This window comes from Thamnophis elegans, chromosome 15, assembly GCF_009769535.1.
Source record: "Thamnophis elegans isolate rThaEle1 chromosome 15, rThaEle1.pri, whole genome shotgun sequence".
In the NCBI taxonomy this organism is placed as follows: domain Eukaryota; kingdom Metazoa; phylum Chordata; class Lepidosauria; order Squamata; family Colubridae; genus Thamnophis; species Thamnophis elegans.
The window spans coordinates 3,676,561-3,699,158 of NC_045555.1; the positions used below are offsets into that span (position 1 = coordinate 3,676,561).

General features: G+C 46.2%; 2 protein-coding genes across 2 annotated transcripts; both read left to right on the top strand.

Moving 5' to 3' along the window:
* The first annotated feature begins 2,571 nt into the window (after positions 1-2,571).
* Positions 2,572-12,571, top strand: CCNL2 (cyclin L2). Its single transcript, XM_032231648.1, has 6 exons — positions 2,572-2,995; positions 6,388-6,462; positions 7,489-7,598; positions 8,791-8,911; positions 11,369-11,433; positions 12,484-12,571. The coding sequence occupies exons 1-6, from the start codon at positions 2,624-2,626 to the stop codon at positions 12,500-12,502; spliced, it is 762 nt and encodes a 253-aa protein (XP_032087539.1). The 5' UTR covers positions 2,572-2,623; the 3' UTR covers positions 12,503-12,571.
* Positions 12,514-22,598, top strand: LOC116518319 (cyclin-L1-like). The gene is made up of 7 exons (XM_032231647.1): positions 12,514-12,614; positions 15,572-15,671; positions 17,479-17,583; positions 18,230-18,368; positions 18,632-18,752; positions 19,138-19,230; positions 21,146-22,598. Exons 1-7 carry the CDS (start codon positions 12,535-12,537, stop codon positions 21,501-21,503), a joined length of 996 nt encoding a protein of 331 aa, XP_032087538.1. The 5' UTR covers positions 12,514-12,534; the 3' UTR covers positions 21,504-22,598.

Genomic DNA, 22,598 nt, shown 5'->3' on the forward strand with positions numbered 1-22,598 from the left:
AGCCCTCCCTCCCCGTTTCATGGCAGCTGAAGCAACAGCAAGGCAGAAGCTGACACAGTCCCTTAGATTTTGAAGCCATGATGTTGTTCTTCTGCCTGGACCTCGATTGCCTTCAATTTTTCCCTGAATGATTAAGTGAAGGATGCCGTTTTTTCCCGGGTGTCGCATCACATGTCCAAAATATTCTAACTTTCGCTTTTTAATGGTTTTGATGATTTCCCTTGGCTTTCCCAGGCATCTTATCACCTCTTTTCTGATTTTGTCAACCCACTTTATACATAATAGCCGCTTGTAAATGCATATTTCAAATCCTTCTAGTCTTTTCAAGTGGCTTTCTGTTAAGAGACCAACTCTCCACTCCATAGAGCAGGATAGAATTTCTCTTCCGGATGTACACTGAGCACCAAAGACAAATTCCTTGTGTGTCCAATCACACTTGGCCAATAAAGAATTCTATTCTGTGTATCCTACATTCTATTCTATTTATCCTATATTCTATTCGGTCTATCCTATAGTCTAGTCTATTCTGTCTGTCTAGTCCAGGGGTAGTCAACCTTTTTATACCTAACACCCACTTTTATATTTCTGGTAGTAGTAACATTTTCTAACCGCCCACCAGTTCCACAGTAATGGTGATTTATAAAGTAGGGAAGTAACTTTATAAAATTTATAAAGCAGAGTTACAGCAAACCCCTATCACCCACCAGGAAAGCTGGAATGTCCACTAGTGGGCAGTAGGGACTACCACTGGTCTAGTCTATATTCTAGTTTAGTCTATCCTATATTATAGTCTATTCTGTCTATCCTATATTCTAGTCTATTGTGGTCTTGCCTATCCTATACATTCCATTGTCTATCCTATAGTCTAGTCTGTTTATCCTATATTCTAGTCTATTGTAGTCTTGTCTATCCTATACTTTCCTCCGGGATTGGGCGGCCTATAAATTTAATAAACAGTTAAAACAGTTAAACTTTATTCTATTGTCTATCCTATAGTCTAGTCTGCTTATCCTATATTCTAGTCTAGGCTATATGCTAGTCTATTCTGTCTATCCTATAGTGTATTCTATCCTATAGTTTAGTCTATCCAGAATGCGGCCGCGCGAGTGATTGTGGGTGCACCTCGGTTCACCCACATAACACCTATCCTCCGCGAGCTGCGCTGGCTACCTGTTGATCTCCGGGTGCGCTTCAGGGTGCTACTTGCCACCTACAAAGCCCTTCATGGTCGTGGATCTGGATACTTGAGAGACCGCCTCCTGCCAATTACCTCCTCGCGACCGATTAGATCACATAGATTAGGCCTCCTCTGGATTCCATCTGCCAGTCAGTGTCGACTGGCAACCACGCAGAGGAGAGCCTTCTCGGTTGTAGCTCCGACCCTTTGGAACAATCTCCCCGTGGAGATTCGTACCCTCACCACCCTCCAGACCTTCCGCGCAGCCCTTAAAATCTGGCTATCCCGTCAGGCCTGGGGCTAAAGATTTAATCCACCCCCACCTGAATGGTATGAATGTTGTGTTCTTTTTAATTATGTATTGTGCTTATGTGTCATTGTTTGTATCCCCTTTCCCTATGAGTTGTAAGCCGCCCTGAGTCCCCCCAGGGAAAAGGGCGGCCTATAAATAAACTTTTCCATTCCATTTCATTCTATTGTATCCTATATTCTAGTCGTCTGTCCTATTCTATTTTGTTCTATTTACTGTTGAGTTGGGAGGTTTGCACACCTCCCCATGAGTGAATTCATTGACCAAGCCCACTGCCCTGTGCCACCCCAAGCAGGGCAAAGGACCATATAAGGAAACCCACCTCTGATTATGAGCACAGCACTTTGTAACACTTTTATGTGCCAGTAACAGTAGGGAAAGCTGCAGTGGATGGGATCCCAGGGTGATTTGGTATATGTTCATTCCTGGGAAAGGGAGGACTACAATGCCTATAGCTCTGAGCTAGCACGGGAATTATTATCAGAGGGTTGTTGTTTTTTTTAATTAATAACCAGAATAGATCTAATTCTGCTATTCTTGGCTGCCAATTCATTGAAGCTGCCAATTGAGAACTTTGCCTTGTTATCTGGGCTGTACCATTACAACGCATGGGGGGAGCCGACGGAGAAGCCTTTCCCCTCTTGAAAGGTTAAAAATAAGGGGAAAGATTACCAAAAAGCCGTTGTTATTTCTCAGTGTCGGATATTTGGCGGAACGAAAGCCGCCAATTCCCCGAAACGGCTACAATCCGTCCGTCCGCCCCTCCCCGCAATTTTGAAGTGGTAGAACCCAACGTTTCCTTGAGAAGAAGAAGCAAAAGACGCCCCGCGCGCGTTGCGTGCCGGGAAGCTCTGATTGTCTCGCGCTTCCATCCCTCGCCCCCCCCCCCCGCCTTCGTGCGAAACTTCCGTCCAGAAGGAAAATCGAAAATTTCCAACGTTGCGTCACTCGGAGGGAGGGAGAGAATGTTCTTTTGGCGCTGGCCAATGGGAAAGCGGACGCCTCCTGAAGGCGGACCAATCGGAGGCGTTGCGGTCTCAGGGCGGGGCCAGGCGCCGGCCGCGAGCCGGAAGCCGGCCGCGAGGAGGCCGGAAGTGGAGTTGAGGGAGCGGAGGTGGCGACGTCGTCCGGACAAGATGGCGGCGATGTTGGCGCCCGCGGCGGCTGTAGCGGCCGCAGCGGCCCCGGCCGGTTTCGGACTCGGCTCGGTTCGGCCGGCCGCCGCTTCGGCCGGCTGCTCGTCATCTTCGTCGTCGTCGTCGTCTTCGAGCGGCGGTCCGGGCCCTCTCCCGCCGCCTCCCGCGCCGCCTCCGCCCGGGGCGGTCCGCATCGGCGACCGGCTTTACTCGGGAGTGCTGCTCACCTTGGATAACTGCCTCCTGCCTGAGGAGACGCTTCGCTTTACGCCTTCCATGACCAACGGCCTCGACGCCGAGACCGAGGCGCAGCTCCGGATCACCGGCTGTGAACTCATCCAGTCGGCCGGCATCCTTCTCCGGATTCCTCAGGTAAGGCCTCGGGCCTTGTTCGAATTCCATCCCCCGGGCAGTTGGGAGGCGGTTAAGAAAAAGGGGGGGCTTCGAATCGTGGCGGGGGGGTCGAGGAAGAAAAGCAGGGAACGTTAGTGAGGAGGACGTTTGGACTACAATACCCATGTTCGCCCGGGCAAGAATAAACCAGCAGTGATTAAAGGGGGTTTCGAATGTGGGGGGAGCAGGAAACTTAGTGAGGAGGACGTTGGACTACAATACCCATCTTAACCCGGGCAAGTAAAAACAGTAACTCCAATAAACAATAACAGTGCTTAAAGAGGGCTTCGAAATTGGGTGGTGGGAGGATAGCAAGAGAACGTTAGTGAGGAGAACGTTTGGACTACAAGACCCATCTTCGCCCGGACAAGTATAAACTAACAGTGATTAAAGGGGGCTTTGAATGGGGGGGGAGCAGGAAACTTAGTGAGGAGAACATGTTGGACTACAATACCCATCTTGGGAAGTTGGGAGTTGTAAGCAGAGATCTTAATGGATAAAGAATAGAATAAAGTCCGTGTAGAAATAAACTAAGTGTTTCTCAACCTTGGGGCCCTTGAAGAGGGGTAGCCTGCAATTCCCAGAATACCCCATGTTCCAGCTTTCTGGGAGTTGTAGTCCACCCCTCTTCAAGGGGCCCCAAGGTTGAGAAACACTGACTTATTCTATTTTTTTTATCTGTTAAGATCCATGCCAACTAAGTTTCCTGCTCTTCCCCATTCCAAGCCCCCTTTAACATCCATTGCTGCCTTCCAATGTTACTGTTTATACTTTCAGATAATTAAGATACCCCTGTAATAAGTTTGTTTTATTTAGAATGTCAAAAGTCTGCTCTTTTATTACTGATTATAATAATTTCATCATTTTTAAATGAGGGGAGGGGGAAGAGTCCTTGAGAGATCAGACAGTTGTTTTCTTCCTCTTTTGCAAGCTTATCAGTTTGTAAGGGAGTTGGTGACAATGGTCTCCATTAGCATTAAAAGGAGGACTTAAGCCTGCCTTAAAACCTTTATGCAGATGCCTTGACCTGGCCAGGATCAAAGAAAAAGAAAAACAGTGCCTCTTGGGCAAACAATCTACTCTCACCGGTGTGTGGGTTGGGTGTGTGGGTTGTGCTGGGTGGAGATGGAAGGCATTGTTAGCAATCCAAGCATCATTGTGTTGCCATTGTAACCTAATCTCAAAATCTGCCCTTTTCAGAAATAGAGGAAAACTTAGGTCTTCTAAGCCTATTAGTTGTATAGAAATAGACAAAAGTTAAAGTATGGTGCTGCTCGTTGTAGGAAGTTAGTGTTAGATAATGCTTGTCCAAATTTCTGAAGGAAGAGGCGCTACCATGAAGCTGAATTGTGGACATTTACCATCTCAGCTCATTTTTAATAATAATAATAATAATGAGGGATTTTGTAGCCTCTGGTACTTTTAGGAGCCAATTCCAAAATTTGGAATTTGAGGATATTCTGTTCAAAGTTTCCAGTTCGGATCTGTACAAATCCAGACCAGGATTGAACAATACTGAAACTTCAGAATGAAACTCAAAATTCCAGACAATATTAGATTATGACCTCTACTATTATGACATCAACGGTGCTGACATATAAAGTACTAATCTAATTCTATATGTTAGTCATTTATTTATTATCTATTTATTTATTATCAAAATTTATATGCCGCCCAGTCCTGAAGGATTACTAGTCATGTAATCATTTAAAGCTTCTTTGCTTAGATAAGTGAAATATAATAGTGCTGATAATCTTACATGTGTTCCTCAAGTTTTGTTTCATTCTTTGGTTCATCCTTCCAAAATACTTTGGATGTATGTTACTGGGCAATACTGATAATAGGATGTTTGTGAGCCTTTTGTGTACAAATGTGGTTGTGGAATTCTGGTTTGCATTTGCTAATAGACATCTTTTTAATATAAAGTCTCCATATGAATTGGTCTAGAGTTTCCTGTTTGGACTAGAAGATCTACAAGGTCCCTTCCAACTTCATTATTGATAGTTCCCAAAGGTGCTTTTTCAAGAGGCAACTGGTTTTTCTTTGAAGATATTTTGCTTCTCATCCAAGAAGCTTCTTCAGTTCCCAGAAAATCCAGTTGCCTCTTGAAAAAGCACCTTTGGAAGAATCACGACCTAGATGACTGAGAATCTCCATAAAGAGTTGTTATTGATATATATGTCATTAGGATTGTGAGGGCAGTCTTTCCACTTGAAGCCAAATAAGAAAAAGGAATTTATAAATATAAAGTTATATTTTAAACTGGAAGATGAAACAACTTGGAATTCTCTTCTCAGGACCATCACCACCCCTGGTTATTTTAAAGTATTCAAAAACCAGAGAATCTGTAGCATCCAGTGTTCTAAATCCAGGAAGTATTTAGGAACTCAGTACAAATGATCTGCCTCTGAGTCAGTTATTTCTGCTTTCTTTTGTTTTCCAGACTTGATTAAATCGCAAGCTTAAAAAACAGTTGAACCCAGGCTTGTAAAAATAAAAACTTCTTAAGGGGAAGTCCTGATAAGGAAGCAGGGATTGTTTGTGGGGGAGAGGGGACGGGAGGCTGAGAGAGGAATATTGCTTTGCTAACCCAGCCCAGGCAAGCCGGCATTCTGTTCCCGGAAATGTGTGACGCAATAGCCCTTTGGCCTGAAATGACAGCGATTCCCTCCCTAGGAAGTTCTTTGTTGTTTGCCAAGGAAACCAGCTGATTGCTGCTCTTTTGAGAGCAGTCTGGATATTTTAGAGCTACAACTCCAAGTTGCACTCTGGCTGATTCATCCCCAAATTCCCTTCCCGTTGTTGTCTTGGTTTCTCCTCCCGAACTGGCAGAGTTGATTTTTTAACTGCCCCTTGTTTGTTTGTTTTTTAATTGTGCCGTTTGAGCAACAAAGAGCCGCCCTGCCCTTTCATTTTTTTCAGAGAAAGTGGGCGGAAGGCCATTGAGTGTCTTCCACCGTAGAATCCTTTTAAGTTGTCTGTCGACACCAAATAAACAACAATGCTGTTTTCTCACTTGCCTGCTATTAGAAACCAGGAGTGATGAAGTCACAGGGCCATCTTTTCAAATATATTATAAATAGTCTCCCCACATCATTTCCTTGGGCACTGGGAAGTTTAACCTGCGCAGTCTGTATGATTTAAAATTTTTTTAAAGAAAACTTGCTTCCCTTAAATAAGAAAAAACCTGGTTACTTTGGAAGTGTTTTCCCCAAGTCCAGCTAGGTATTACACAAACCTAGGAGAAGTGGTTACATGATAGGGGGAAATACAGCTGCAGATGCTTTATAGATTCAGAGCTCGTTCCATTTAAGTTTTTTTTATTGGAAGAATATTAATATATATTCTGGCTCTGCTTTTTTGTTTTCCAGGTGGCCATGGCTACAGGGCAGGTGCTGTTCCAGCGTTTCTTTTATACAAAATCATTTGTGAAGCATTACATGCAGGTATGTAGTTTATTTCCTGAAACCCCGGGGTGGGGGTGGGGGGCTGTAAACTCAATTGCCATTTTTGGAACATTAGACTATTGAAAGTTTTTCTGCTTGACATCCTGAGCTGATCTTACTAGCCGATAGATCCTGTTGATCTCGAATACAATTAATGTTTTCAGGCCTTTGGTTTAGTATCCACATGAATTGTCTTTTTCCTCTTGGGCCACATCCACAATGTATCACATGGACGCTAAATTTGGCCTTGATTGAAACATATGCTCCTTTTCCTTCATTGCTGACATTTAAGCAACTTTTAAAAGATTGAGAAATTCTATCTCCTGCGTCAGAAAGAGATGACTCGCCGAAAACATTAGAAATTTGTTTTTTTCCCCTTTCTTTCAAAAATTATTATGAAAGCAAAGCTGAGGTCATTTAGAAAGACCTTTTTGGAGTTTCCCTGGGAGGAGCTTAATGATAAGGTCCCTATCTGAATGTCAGGTGTGTGTGAAGCGTTAACATTCTGGGTCCCATAATGACAGAGCTTTTTTAAAAGTACAGGTGGTCTCTGACTTAAAGCTATAGCTCACCCCAAATTTCCATTGTTATGCGAGAAAGTTGCTGAGTGAATTTTGCCCCATTTTACGACTGTTCTTGGCACAGTTGCTAATTGAGTCACTGCAGTTAAGTTATTCGCACGGTTGTTAAGTTAGCCTGTCTTTCCCCACTGAGGTCACAACGGGATATCATGATCCTGGGACATTGCGATGGTCATAAACAGGAGCCAGTTGCCAAGCGTCTGCCTTCTGATCACGTGACCATGTAATGGCCGTAAGAGTGGGAAATGGTCACAAGTCCCCCTTTATAGTGACGTAATAACTTCAGTCACTAAAAGAATGGTTGTAAGTCTGGGGTTACCTGTGAAAATAAACAAAAGGGGCAGCTGGGTGAGCTTGGATGGCCTGCGTGAAGACTGGCTCAGAATTCAGTCGTCCAAATGGTTCTCTCGCAGCTCAGAATGACATTTCTGTTGTCTCTTTCCAGCATGTGTCGATGGCCTGTCTTCATTTGGCTTCCAAAATTGAAGAAGCCCCACGGCGCATAAGAGACGTGATCAATGTATTCCACAGACTTCGGTTGCTGAGAGAGAAGAAGTAAGTATGAAGTGCGGCGGGCTTGGGGGGGGGTCTCAGTTCTCGCAGTTTCTAGTTTCTAGTTTGGCCTTTTTGCAAGAATTCTTGTACAGCTCGACCATTACACACACACACATGCCTTGTCATTCATGTTCTGACCACTTTTCCTGCATCCACCTGTGCTATAGGGGTGTTTTAAGGATCCCGTCTTTCTTGGATTGTGGATCCCAACCAATCCGGGAAGAGGGTTCGCAGCGATTTCTCTCCCTCTGTTCACAAAGGAGATTGTCGCTGGGGTTCTTATCTCCAGGTTTTTTTGTCCCTGCAAGAGGGAGACTGCTATTATGTTGCTAGAAATAATATAATTGCTGGAGGCACTACAACAGGAATGGAGCTTTGCATGGGCGAAAAACCCATTCTGGGACTGAAGAATAGGTTAAAGAGGGGAAATTCAGGCTCGAATTGGGTGCCTGGCACTCACCAAAAGGATCTTGCAGGTTCCAGATGGAGAATTTAAACCTTTCTCGATCTGGTTCCCTTCAACTATTGGATTGCACCAAGGGATGAGGTGTTGTGGCCTGCTGGCCCCTTCAGCAGCCGAATCAGGGGAGGAGGAGTGGGAGTGGGAGTCAGGGTCAGCATCGAGGCAACCTGAGGGGAAAGAGGGAATGGAGCTGTCAGAGAGAGAGAGACAGAGGAAAAGCCTAGGCCGTCTGTCAGCCCTCAGATGGAGAGTCAACAGCTCCCAGGTCTGGAGGTGGCTGATGAGGAAGAGGAGGAACAGTGCCTGATGCATGGATGTGCAGAAAGCGGAGAGGAGAACAGTGGAAACCTATGGGCCGGTCCTTGGGACGGAAGAGCCACCGCTGCTAGCGAAGCCCCATTCTAGCTATGGGGATAAAAGAAGGGGGCGGAGATGAATAGATGTGGCAGACAACTATTCATCTTCCCGCCGGCCGGTCTTGTTAGCCTGCGGTGAGAGAGAGACTTTTTGCTGGGGCTGCTGGCATTCTTAATAAAGAAATCCTTTGAGTTCATGCCAGAGAGTTTGTTGTGTTTGGGGAGCTGGGTCAGAACATGAGGGCTGTGGCTTCAATTGAGTTGATTTTTCCATTCAGACTGTACAAAAAGCTGGCACTAAGACTCCTCCTGTGGCGTTTAGGCTGTTGAGGTTTCAGCCAAGACCTCCTTCCTTCCTTCCTCCTCCACGCAGGAAACCTGTCCCCCTAATACTGGATCAAGAATATGTTAACTTGAAGAACCAAATTATCAAGGCGGAGAGGAGAGTTTTGAAAGAACTTGGATTTTGCGTGCACGTGAAGCATCCTCACAAGGTTCGTATTAGGCTTCCTGTTTTTTTCTTCCTTATATATCTGTTGCCTGGGCAGACCAAAGAATTGGACTTTCTCTCCACCCCCCTCCCCATTAGAAAAAGATAACTCTTTAAGGCCCACTGTGTCACCTGTGACTGAACAGTTGGATTCCCATTTTAAGCGCTGATCACCTTTCTATGTTAAGGATTGCTTGTTTCAATCCGCATGGCAGGAGGGGGGTCTTTTGTATGTCCAGGTAACTCTGTAAATGTTTCTCGGTTGTGCATCAAATCTTCCCAGATGCTCACATCCTTGTGCAAGGGAGTGTTTTCTCTTTCTTCCTCTCTGCTTTGCTGTATGGCTTCCTTTTTTTTTTTTTTGACTCAACAACATTCAAGTACTGTTCCCTTTGAGAGTGAAACAAGCTGGCAACCTCATAAGAGCGGGAATAAAACTGCATCTTCTCAGTGCTTTTAAGTACCATCAGAGGTGTGTTTGAATTACCTCACAAAGACCTTGGTTTTGTCTCTTGGTTGTGCCAGGAAAGGACACCAGGATTTCCCATTCAGACCCCTTTGCAGTTTTTCCCAACCAAATTGCATCCCTCTCTCTAATCTTCTACAATCGGAGCCCAGAGTCTTAAGAAATTACATTATCATCAGTAAAGTCCTGGTAGGGTTTTTTTTTTTTTTTTTGCAGGGGAGCAGAGCCTGGTGAGTGGACTGTTTCTCCTAAATTTGCTGGCTGACCCTCACTCTGCACTGTCCATCACTATATAATAAAGGGGAGTAAGGGAAAACTCTGGATGAAATATTTTTTGCATTAATGAAATCTGGTTTGTCAGCTTCAGAAATGAGGATATCACAGCCGTAGTTTAGGGTTATCCGGAGCAGTAAGAGACACCCATCTCCTATGCATTGTGGCTCCCATGAATTTTTCTCTTCCGCCATGCTCTGTTTAATTCCTTTCTTGGCATTTTTTTTATTTTTTATTTTTTTTACTGAGCTGTGATGGCGGAGCGGTTAGAATGCCGCGTTGCAGGCTTCCTGCTCACTGCCGTTGGTTCGATCCTGAACGGCTCAAGGTTGACTCAGCCTTCCGTCCTTCCAAAGTCAGTAAAACGAGAACCCAGATTGTTGGGGGCCAAGAGCTTGATTCTGTCACCCCGCTTAGACAGGGCTGTAAAGCATCGCGAAGCGGTAGATAAGTGCTGTTGCTTCTCACAATATAAGCTCCTAAGCCTTTTCCCCATTGGGCAGTCTTACTCGTTCCTGGGCATGCTCTGAAGCCCAAAGTAAGATAGATTAGTTCTTTTTTTTAAAATCGCTTCAGCAATTGGTACAGTTTTTGGGTGGATACTGAAGGAGGAAGCTCTCTCCAGTTTTAACTTCCTTTGGAACAGGAACAGGAAAACAATCTGAGCAGGCTGAAGAGAGCCAGGGCTGGAAGCATTAAATGTTCAGGAGAAAGCTTTGCATTATGTGTGTGTACTTCTGAGTCTCACTTCTCTGCTTCTGGAGGACATATATATATATATATAGAACTAGCTGATAACCTGGGGTTGCCCAGGTATTTATTTATAGGGGGAAAATGTCCGGACCAAACGTAATTTCTAATGTTGGATTTTTTCCCCCATACCAGAGGGAGCCCCCTTGTGGAGTACAGTGAAGCTGTTACCATGGCAACTCCACTGCACTGTACAGTAAAAGCCATTTTATGGCAGTATAGTAGAAGCCATTTTAAGGCACAACAGGCTGTATCTTAACAGAACATAGACCACCGAGGAGTTTTAGGGATGTCTTAGCCCCCACAGTATTTGTCTCCAGAGAGTAAGTCATCTGTGTACCAAGTTTGGTTGAAATTGCTCAAGGCGTTCCAGAGTTATGCTGGAAAACACACACACACACACACACACAGACATTTATTTGTGTGTGTTTTCGTAGATTTTCACACGTGTAGGTATGCTGGTCTTGTTGTATTTGGGTCTTTTCCTGGGTGAGATTGAGATTGTCTTGGCAACGCTTCAGCGAGGTCTCACCATCTTCAGGCTGGTGTTTTCGGCTTAAAGCGTGGTCGGAGCTGCCGTCTTTCTATAAATCTTGGTGTGTGTGTGTGGAGTGCTGGCTTTGTTTCACAATCCACTTACTGAAACAAAGCCAGCACTCTCCCCCCCCCCCACGCACAAACAAAGATTTAAAGAAAGACAGCAGCTCCAACCACGCTTTAAGCCGAAAACACCAGCCTGAAGATGGCGAGTGAGACCTCGCTGAAACGTTGCCAAGACAATCTCAATCTCAATCTTACATGGGAAAAGACCCAAATACAACAAGACCAGCATAGAGACACACACACACACACTAGCTGTGGCTTGGAGCAGCTTGACAAAGAGGACATTAGCTCAGCCGGCCTCCTCTCTAAATGAAATACCTCTGTCCGCTACTTGACCACGTGTATAACTCCGTCACCCGTATCTTCCAGATAATCGTTATGTACCTTCAGGTATTAGAATGTGAACGTAACCAGCACCTGGTCCAGACCTCATGGTAAGTTGACGTTTCTTGTTTCTCTTGAGGCCAGCGGGGGCAGTGGCAGGAATGTGTCATAGTTGGGGGCTGTATGCGCGTGCCCCACTGCCGTGTTCGTGGCCTTCCATTTTTTTTTGTTTTGTTTAAAAAAAAAACCGGAATGCCACCTCTTGTCCCTCCGAGTGGGACGGGCCTCTTTGCTAAAAGAGTCAGACACACACTTTCTCTTAAAAATGGTAAGAGAGCGGATCTCTTCCCCCCCCACCCCCTTTTTGCTCTTCCTTTCTTTTCCTACTGTGGGAAATTTTGAGGGAAAGTTCTGGGTTGGGGGGGGTGGCGTTGGAAGGAAAACATGATGTTCTACCCATTTTGCGTAGGGGACCCTTTGAAGCAGGCGGGCACCGGAAGAAAATTAACTTGGAAGGTTACAAAAGCAGCTTCCATGCACAGTGTTTTGTCGTTGAAAAAGCACACTGCCCTGGGTGGGTCGTATTCTAAGTGTGGGGTGGCAATCTTTTAGCACAGGGGTCCCTGTGGGCCGCATGGCCTGTTTGGAATTGGGCCACGCAAATGGTGGGCAAGCAGCTCGTTGCATGAGTGTTCAACTGGACGGGCTTGAATGCTCACAGAGCCCAGTTCCCCTCTCCCACCCACCCCAGCTAGGCCGCCAAGCCGCAACACTTGGGGGCCTCTCTTTTAATGCATAACCTTTTGGGTGACTAGTGGCTCCCTGTCGCTTTACAGCAGCCCCCTGGCAATCAATAAGCCTCCCAAGATGGCATCAGCCACCTTGTCCGTGTCCCCGTTTCCAGGTTTTGGATCCTTAAAATATATCTGTTCTGTTCCACGTTGGTGTTTTCTGAATCTCAGTCCTAGCCAGCCTCTTCCCTTTCCTCTCCCCCTGCCCCCCACCCAACCCCCGTAGTAAGAAAGGTAGCAGCTAACCTGTGAACTTACCAGGGTGTAAACATTGATCTCAAAAAGCGAATTGTTATGAACTGTCTGGCGTGGTTTGGAAGGAGAACCTGTTTTGACTTTCTTTTTTTTTCTGTACTCTTTTGATCGAAGGGTAGCCTCTGACGGGTAAGTGACTAAGACCTCCTCTGCTGCCCACGAACAATGGTGCAGGGAATACTGGCGTCTTCAGTCAAACCCCGAGCAGGCTCCAACAGAGAGAAGGCTGCCTCTCTAGACAGGTGGTATGCGTCCGCTAGTAGAGTTAAAAACTGGCCGAACTGCTGCTTGTTGATTTTTATTTCATTTCCCCCCCTCCTTTGTTTTCCAATCTCTCTTCCATTTTGTTTGCACACTTTTTCCCCCCCAGATGAGCCTATGTTATTTACTGTCCAGGTGCTCTGATGATGCTATCATGTTTGATATCTTAATAGTTCAAATGCAAATGTTTTGATTCAACTTGGCTGTTTTTATATTTCTTTCTTGAATTGTCGCTGAGGTTTGGGATGAGAGGGAACGGGGCTCTAAACGCTGTAAATCTATTATGATTTTGTATTGTATTGTAATTATTATTTTTTAAAAAAACGATGTCAACTTTCCTGACTATTATGCACATCGTATATATGGCCCAGGTGTTCTATTTGGACTTTCAAAAGTTGGATCTTCAACGTGGCCTTCCAGAACAAATGCCTTCAATTATTGTTGAATTCGAATGTTTGATTCTCTGCTGGAATTACTGCTGTCTGATAAAAGTTGGGGGGCGGGAGAAGTCCAAGAACTTATGTTGCATAACCACACTTTTCAGTTGTTTCCAGATGCTGTCCTTGATCATTTAGCTCTTGTAACTCTGGGATGTCACCACAATTAGTTCATTTTGGTGTGTCTTCTAATCTAAACTGAAGTAGCTCCATTCAAAGGTTAGTTGGACAACTGGTCCCACCCTCTTCGTCGATCTAGATTGGCACCATCCGAGAATGGTTGTTATTATTAAGCCCTTATTTTCATCCCCTGGTTTTTCCATGCCCCAAGACATGTTGAAAGATGCCATTCAGAACATTCCGGTGGGCATAAGTACGGGTAGTCCTTGATGTACATCAATTCATTTAACGACCGTGCGAACTTACGATGAGACTTCTGGCCATACGGTCGTGCTAGCATGGTCACATGACCAAAACTTAAAACACTTGACCACTGACTCTTATTTATGACGGTTGCAGTGTCCTGAAGTCATGTGGTCCCCCTTTTGCGACCTTCTGACAAGCAAAGTCAACGGGGAAGCCAGGTTCACTTAACAACCATGTTATTAACTGAACCACTGCCATTGACTCGCCTAACAACTGTGGCAAGAAAGGTGGTAAAATGGGGCGAAATTCACGACGTCTCACTTAGCAACACATTTTTGACTCAATTGTGGTCGTAAATCGAGGACTACCTGTACTATGGGAGGACAAAAGGCATTCCTGTTAAATAATTGTTGGTTGGCCCCCTTTTTTCCCCCTTCCATTTTTGCACCTGAGTCATTTTTTTCATCATTCTAGACCTACACACAGGTTCAATAGATACCGTATTTTTCAGAGTATAAGACGCACCTTAGTTTTTGGGGATAAAAATGGGGGGGGGATTCTGCCTATGAGATACTCATTTTTATTCCCATAGCACCAGAAAAGCAAGCAAGCACTCACCATTTGCCTTTTTTTTTCTTTCCCCAGCAGAAAAATCTTAACTAGATCCGAGCAGTCAGCCAAAAGCATTTAAGCACTTAAAATGTAACAAAGCTGAATCAACAAACCAGCCCAGCACTTGCCTGAAGGAAACCATTGAGAAAACTCGGATAACAGGAAAAATCCCTGCCTTGCCCTTAAAAGGGATTATCCCCCCCCCCCCAAAATAGAAATCAGGGTAGCCACAAGAACTCTCTGCTTTGCCCATGAGAGGATTATCTCCCAAAAATAGAAACTATTTTCTATTTTCTACAAAAATAGAAAAGAAGTACCTCTTAAGAGAGTCTTCAAATCTTTTTGTGGGTGGCTTCTCCCAGCTGGAAGGAACTAGGGAAAAATATTCAAAGCTTTTTTTCAGCCCTAATGAGGTGCTAATGAGTGATCTTCGCTTTGCTTTGCCTGAAATGGAGCTTCACTGGTTAGCACCTCATTAGGGCTGAAAAAAAGCTTCCAAAAAGCTACATTCCACCCTCTTTTTTGTGGGGGGGGAAGGTGTGTCTTATATTCCGAAAAATACGGTAGATTCTTGTTATAGTAACAAAATGCTTCTCGGAAATTAAAATTCCCCCGTGTGCAAATTCTTCACAAGAAGTAGGCACCCCATGCGTAATGCAGCCTGTCTCCTAGGCTCATAAACCCCATCCAGCAGACGACAACTTGTGTGTGGGGGGGTGGGGATACTTTTTTAAAAATGATAGGTGTTGAAAACGTACTGTGTTGCTTGCATTGCCTTCCGTGTTCCAGTGTGTGCAAAACGGGACTGATCAGAGGTCCATGTGCTGTGTGTTTTCACTTCATTCTGTGAACATTTGTTTTGAGAGACCTTGTTGCAGCCGGGCGGTTAAGAACAGCCCAAGGAGAAACCCAAAGCTATGTTCGACTTGACTCATGCACCTCGTTGGCAAAGGATGGGACATTGTGTTCTGGCTGATTCCCTCAAAACGGATTTGGGTCCAGTGGTTTCCTCCCCCCACAAACACGGAGAATCTCCCCATCGGAAGCGGCTTGCAACGGAAGAGGCCGGCTGTTGGAAAAGCCCTGGATTTCTGCACCTCCCTCCTGCGAAACCGTTGAACCTGTTCCCGCAGACTTGTTTATTTTGGCACTGTGGACGTGTTGTGGTGGGAGAGTTTTCAGACGGCTGCGACTTGATCCCTGTAAACCTTGTGCTTGGCGTAAGGCCAGCCCAGTAGAGCGTGTAGCCGAGAGGAAAGTTAAAAGCAGGTTCTCCTTCATAAAAACCACCCACGTACAGTTGATAACGTTCCAGATCAATGTTCTAGATTGATGCTCTTCTGCGAGATGAAGCAGCCCGTTCCCATTCCACCTTGTTGGAGTTCACAGGGTTAGCTAGCAGGAAAAAGTTAGTTCCCTTAAATTGCAAAAGGAGGAGGCTTAATGCTGTATAGGAAGTATTTTTTTGGGGGGGCAGGTTAGCAACTCCTACTTCTTTCTTTTTTCCCCTTCCCAAATTATCTCAGGAATTACATGAACGACAGCCTGCGAACAGATGTTTTTATGAGATACCAACCGGAGACGATCGCTTGTGCCTGCATTTACCTTGCTGCTCGGACCCTTCAGGTTGGTGCATTAAAAGAAAAAAAATGTTAGTGTTGCCCAGCAGGATTGCTGTTTTTTTTTTTTAGTGAATCGTTTCCACCACAGAGAAGAAAAGGGTCAGCCTATCCTCCAAAGCACCCGAAGGCAGGGCAAGAAGCAGTGGGTGGAAACGAAGCAAGGAGACAACCAGTTAAGGAGAAATTGAATGACAGGACAATTAAGCCCTGGAAAAGCTTGCCTCCAGAAGTTGGTGCTCCAGCAGTGGAGATTTTTTAAGAAGAGACTGGATATCTGTTTGTTTGAAATAGTATAGGGCAGTGGTGGCGAAACTGTTCGGCACCGAGTGCAGAGGAGGGAGTGCATGCACACTCATCTGACGAGGGCTGCGGCCTGGAAGAGGAGTTACCCAGGGGGCATGCGTGTGCCGGAAAATGAACCTCCGGTTTCCAAAGTCTTCTGATTACTGGCGCACATGTGCTCACACCAGAAAACGGGAGATCAGCTCCTCCAGGTTCTGGCACTACCGAGCACCCAAAGGCCAGCTGATTGTTGCATGCACTTTCCCGGAAGAGGAATGGGCAACATCCTACGTGCCAGGCGATATGGGCACATGTGCCATAGGTTGGCCGTCATGGGTATAGGGTCTCCTGTCTGAGCAGTGGGTTGGGTTAGAAGACCTCCAAAGGCTCCTTTCAATTTTGTTATTCTTTTATTTTTCTGTATTGAGCGTTTAGGGACTTTTTTCTTCTCACAGAAGAGGAAAGAAATGTAGAAAAGTAGGCTAGGAAATTTTAAAAAAATGACTCAGAAGTAATCCAGTGTTTTCAGGCCTGGGCTTCTACAAAAGCCATGTTGATTCTCCCCTTATTCCCCCTCACCTGCAACAACAACAAAAAGCAGCCTTAAAAAGAGCTGTGAATGGGATTGCAATTCAATGTTTTATATTTTGAGTCTCAAAGCTGGTATGGTACAGCCTTGTACTATACAATTGTCATTGTACAAAATAAATGACAACGAAATTGGTTTAAGGCCTTCCTTAAAGTGGGGGAAACTGCCTTTTTGGAAACCATCCGTCAGGAGAATTTTTCGATTTTGAGAAAGCGAGGGATATCCTGAGAAGTAAACCAGAAATTGGGATGATCCCAAGTAAAACTAGTTTGTTTCAGTCTCCCAAGTTCTCCTCCTCTCCTTCCTCTTTCGCATTAGCACTTAGACTTATATACCGCTTCATAGTACTTTTTACGCTCTCTAAGCGGTTTACAGAGTCAAAATCTGGGTCCTCATCGGACTGCCCTTGGAAGGATGGAAGGCTGAGTTATAGCAATAGCCATAGCAGTTAGACTTATATACTGCTTCATAGGGCTTTCAGCCCCCTCTAAGCGGTTTACAGAGTCAGCCTCTTGCCCCCAACAATCCGGGTCCTCATTTTACCCACCTCGGAAGGATGGAAGGCTGAGTCAACCCTGAGCCGGTGAGATTTGAACAGCCGAACTAGCAGTCAGCTGAAGTAGCCTGCAGTACTGCACTCTAACCACTGCGCCACCTTGGGCCCCTGTCAGGATCAAACTCCTGGCAGTAGGCAGAGTCGGCCTGCAATCCTGAATCCTAACCGCTGTGCTACCGGGGCTCTTAAAAAGAGATTGATGACGTTGATGTTAGGTCAGCCCTTGGGATGACTTTCCCAAGGAAGCCATCTTGAGAGTTTGAAAGCACGGTTGCGATTTGGGGGGCCCGTTACTACAGCCTACAAAGAGTCTCCCAGAGGGGAGCGTGTGAAGGGCGACACATGTCTTCTAGCTGATGAACGAGCGATGCCTTTCCTTTGCAGATTCCTCTTCCAAACCGCCCTCACTGGTTTCTTCTCTTCGGAGCTACCGAGGAGGAAATTCAAGAAGTCTGCCTGAAAATCTTAAAACTCTACACAGTGAAGAAGGTGAGTAGCTGGGTCGGGTTTGTGAAATGGGAGACCATGGTGGTTGGTTAGCAGACTATTTTCTCTCCCTGAGGGGCTGGGAAGGTTACGGAGATCCACCTTTCCATCCATCCAGCAGTCCATGATCAAGCTTGCGACGGGAACTGTACTCTGATTTCTGTTGGGGGTGGGGGAATACAGATCGTCCTCGGCTTACAACCCTAGTTGAGCCCGAAACCTACGTGGCTAAGTGAGACAGTTGCGAAATGAGTTTGACCCATTGTACGACCTTTCCCACCAATGTTGCTAAGTGAATCTGGCTTCCCCCTCTCCCCACACTGACTTGGCTGGTCAGAAGGTCGCAAAAGGGGGACACCACGGCCGTTGTAAATATGAGTCAAATTTCCAAGCATCTGAATTTCGACCACCTGACTTCGGGGAATGCTGCCCCAGTCACAAGTGTGAGAAATGGTCCTAAGTCACCTTTTTTTCCAGTGCCGTAGTAATTTTGAGGCCACTATAAATGAACTGTTGTGAGTTGAGGACTTTACCTGTACTTCATATCCTTGGGTCCTTTTCCCTGCCCTCCACCTGCCCTGCCCTTCAGCCTAGCCTTTTCAGGTAGGCAAAGGTTGCCTTAAAGCGCTGTCTCTCTTTGCCTCCTCAGATTGACCTGGCCGTTCTGGAAAGCCGCGTAGAGCAGCGGAGGCTGGCCATGGAAGAGGAAAAAGCCCAGGCCAAAGGCCTAGTGCCAGAAGGAACGCCCCATCTGGCCGTGTCTGGTTTTTCTCCAATCCCCAAGCCCGGTGAGTGTCCTCATGGCCTGCCAGCGGCCAACAGAGCTGGGAGCAGATTCTGACAGTGAGGAGGTTGGGGAGGAACATGGGCCAGTCCTGGAGTCTGAAGAAGGCTCTGGTGATGGTTCTGTGGGGGAGACGGGGCCCATCTTGTTTTCGGTTTCTTGAGGATTCTTTTTTTCCTCAAGAATCAAGCAGTGCTTGCCTAAAATTTCTAATGTCCCCGGATTGGCTGGGTTTTCTGACTTCTTGTCGCTTTCCCCCCTCTCTAGAATCGCCAAAAGACACCAAAGGCAGCATTAAGCCTTCCCCGCTGCCTGTGCAGGCAGTCAAAAATGCCAAGAGGAAGACCGAAGGGATGAAGAGATTGAGGTCCAAAAGTCCAATTAATGGGTAAGATTTGGGGCTAGAGGAGTTGTTTTGGGGAGGGTTTTTCCCCCAGTGTGGATCCAGATGTCTTCCTACCTACCTACCCTTCTTCTTTTTCATCTTTTCCTCTCCTTCTCCTTCTCCTCCCCCTTCTCCCTCTCCCCTCCTCTCACAGTGTTTCCCAACCTGGTCCACTCTTAAGACGTGTGGATTTCAACTCCCAGAATTCTCCGGTCAACCCTGGGGAATTCTGGGATTCCTTAAAGGAGCCGAGCCCAGGTTGGGGAACCTTGCTGTAAGCGAGACCCTTATTTTTAAGATTACCCTCTGCTGTGAAAGTTCTTTGTTTAACTGGAAAAAAAAAAAACCCTATCCACTGGGTCACTTCCCTCATTCTTTGAATCCACAGCGTTCAGAAAGGCCGCGAGAGCAGGAGCCGCAGTAGAAGCAGAGAGCAGAGCTATTCCCGATCCACGTCGCACTCCCCTTCTCCCAAAAAGAGGTAGGCTGCCGAAAGGCTGGAGCTGACTTGTTGGCTCTACCAGCAGTTGCTTTGAGCCACAAGAACCACCAAAAGGGTCTTTGTAATAAAAGTATAAAGCTGGCACCCGGGGAATGCAAAGCGGTGGGGAAATGGTTTTCTTGAGGTTAAAGCCTGCAGAGAGTGGATTTGGCAGCCTGGCCTAGCTCATTGCTCTGCCAGGCACAAGCCCTCCTGCTAGACACAGATGGGGATTTGGCTTGCAAATACGGCTTGGTTTCTCCTCTGGCCAAAGACATTTGCTAGCTGGGCATTTGGCCCTCACTTTTAACAGGTGGGAGTCAGTGGTGGGATGTTGCCGGTTGAACTGGTTCAGTGAGTGCGTGCTTTGCGCACATGCGTGCCTAAAGCGCTTGCACACAGCATCTGAAAATGGAGCATTCAGAAGCTCAGCTGCTTACCTTCTAAGTCGACAAGGGTAAGCAGAACAGGGGGGGGGAATCAGCTGTGTCGCTAAGTGGGAGGAACTAGAAAACAAGAAATAAAAGGATAGGATAGAGTGGGGGGGGGGGAACTGATCGTCGTTGCTGCTAGTTTGCCCGAACCGGTCCAAACCGCCTGAATACCACCTCTGGTTGAAGTCAATTACAGGTAGTCTGCAACTTACGATGGTTTGTTTAGTGACCATTCAAAATTATACCAGCACTGGAAAAAATGATTTATGACTATTTTTCACACAACCATTCCCCTATGCTCAGTTGATCCAAATTCAGATGCTTGGCAACTGGTTCATATTTATGACGATTGCAGCATCCCCAGGGTGTGTGTGTGTGTGTGTGTGTGTCACGGTATCCCCTTTTGCGACTTTCCGACAAGTCCACAGACAAAGCCAGACTTGCTTCACCAACAAATGACTAACCTAACAGCTGCCGCGATCCACTTAACAACCGTGGCAAAGAAAGGTTGTAAAAGGGGGCAAACTTTAACAACTGTCTCGCTTAGGCACAGAAATTTGGGGCTCAGTTCTTGTGGTTGTAAGTTGAGGACCACCTGTAGTAGGAAGCCAGCCTTTTCAGTCTCCATTCCCAAGATTGCCTTAACCCAGGGCTGTCAAACTTAATTTCATTGAGAGACGCTTGGGTTTGACCTTTGGGACAGTGGTGGGCATGGCCAGCTTGACATCACTCATTGTCAGGGTTCCCAAAAACACCCCTAACGAAATAAAACTCTGAGGCTTGAGTTTCCTCAAAGTTCCACTTGGCACATCTGGGAAAACCCAAATCTGAAAGCTTCCAGGTTTTCCCCATCCAGTTGAAAGTTCAAGATCCTACCCCCCCCACACCCACAAGCCCATCCCATGGTCCAATGTGTTCCACTGCCACGCTGGCAGCTTCCACCCATCCAGTTCCGGCCAGGTGTATGGTCAAGGATGACCTTGGCTTTCTCAGAAGAATATTGTTATGGCTACATATCACCCAACTCTGTATAATCCCCACTCCATTTCCCCACAATAGAAAATGAATAGTAGAAACTGTGGCAGGCCTGAAGTCCAAAAGAAAAGATGGCCTGCAGGCATGACACCCCTGTTGGGGGCGCCTGCGTCCCGAGCACTCTGCTATCAAGCTCCGTTTTCAGCTGGGATGGCCTGCAATCCTCTCCCAGTAAAAGTGGAGCACAGGAGGGCCACGTTTTTGCTGGCAGTGGTACCACGGGAGGCTATTTCCAAGGCGTCCCCGTGAGCCAGATCTAAGCACACCGCGGGCTGGATGTGGCCCCCGGGCCTTGAGTTTGACACCTCTGCCTTAGCCAGTATAAGCGTAGGAGGAAGCAAAACGATTCGCCAAGCAAATTCTTCCTCAAGTTTTCAAAAAATTTTAAAGGTGCCTTGGTGGGGCAGCAACAAGTAACCCGTCCGTCTTCCTCTTCTCCCCTCCAGGAAAAGCGAAAGCTATTCCACCTCCAGCTGCTCCAAGTCGCACAGCCGTTCGAGGAGCCGCAGCGATTCGCCTCCCCACCAGTTCGGCCACACCGCCTCCACTTACCAAAGCTCCAAGATGCGCAACTACAAGAAGGACAAGGGATACAAGTACAGCTCTCCCAAAGCCCGGCGGTCTCGCAGCCGCAGCTCCTCGAGATCCCGCAGCCGTTCGCGGGAACGCTCCGAGCACACCGGCAAGTACCGGAAGAAGAGCCACTACTGCAGGGATCAAAGGCCCGAGCGGCACCACCCGTACGACAGGCCGAGCCATCGCTATGACAGAGATCACCCTGGCCACAGCCGGCACCGGAGATGAAGTCAGACAACACAGCCAAAGCTCCCCCCCTCCCCTCCGGCCTCAGCCACTTAGCCCTCTTTTGCCTAAGGCTGGACTATGGAGCCTTAACAAACTTCTTGACTACTAGTTAAGGGCACGGACCCTACACAGGCAAATTAGGATTGACAGGGGGCCCCCTTTGGCTTTTCACCCCCTCCTCTCTTGATATAGGGCTGTTGCTTGTCTGCTGGATTTTGTGTCTGCTTCCTGCTGGTGTGATGTCCCTTTGAACTCTCAAAAAGCAGGACTGTAGCCTGCGTCGGATTCTGTGGAGGAAAACCTCAGGACACTGTTCAGAGGGTTGGGATTCCCCCTGCTCCCTCCCCAATTTTTATAAAAAAATATTTCTCACACGCCCACAGGATCTTGGGAAGTCACCCCAACAACATTTTGTTTGGTGCTAACAGCATTTTCCTTTCCGTTTTCTCTTTTTTTTTTTCTTACCGTGAACCTGTTTGCATTATTACAGAAAAAGGTGATTTCCAGATTCTTAAAAAAAATCTAGTGCCTATATTAGGCAGTTGCGGAGAGAAGGAATACCTGATGCTGAAATGGGAAGGATGGGGGAAAAGCTTTAACCCTTTTCAAAGTGCAAATGTGTTTCAAGTAATGTTTGGAACTTGGGAACCCGCATCCTGAGAATGCAAATGTTTACGTTCCTTAACTGGAGGTTCTTTTTCCCCACAGGCCTACTACTTCTTTTTATTATTATTATTATTTTTTATCCCCAGCAGAAAGAACTATGGAATAGTATTTAAATTCCACGTGTTGAAAGTGGGTTTTTTTAAAAAGAAGGGAAAAAAAATCCTGGTGCTGGCCACCAATTTTCCAAGCTGCGGATGATTTCATAGAGCTTAACCTTTTACGTGGTTTAGTTAATAATAAAATTTACTCAGGATCTTTTCAAAAAGTCTGAAAGAAATGATTGTTTTTGTCTGTTCTTAGCTTGCTGAAGAAAAAGGTGTTTATATTAAGAGAGAAATGTGTGCAGCACAAGAATATCCGTTTTAGTGGTATATCTGAGCTGTCTTCCTGTTCCTTAATTTCATTAAAGTATTTGATTTTGTATTTAAA

Coding starts and splice junctions, on each gene's coding strand:
- LOC116518319 (XM_032231647.1), top strand. CDS start 12,535: ATGGTGCAGGGAATACTGGCGTCTTCAGTCAAACCCCGAGCAGGCTCC. Junction 12,615..15,571: donor GCTGCCTCTCTAGACAGGTG/GTATGCGTCCGC, acceptor AAATTATCTCAG/GAATTACATGAACGACAGCC. Junction 18,753..19,137: donor TCCAAAAGTCCAATTAATGG/GTAAGATTTGGG, acceptor TTGAATCCACAG/CGTTCAGAAAGGCCGCGAGA.
- CCNL2 (XM_032231648.1), top strand. CDS start 2,624: ATGGCGGCGATGTTGGCGCCCGCGGCGGCTGTAGCGGCCGCAGCGGCC. Junction 2,996..6,387: donor TCCTTCTCCGGATTCCTCAG/GTAAGGCCTCGG, acceptor TTTGTTTTCCAG/GTGGCCATGGCTACAGGGCA. Junction 8,912..11,368: donor ACGTGAAGCATCCTCACAAG/GTTCGTATTAGG, acceptor CGTATCTTCCAG/ATAATCGTTATGTACCTTCA.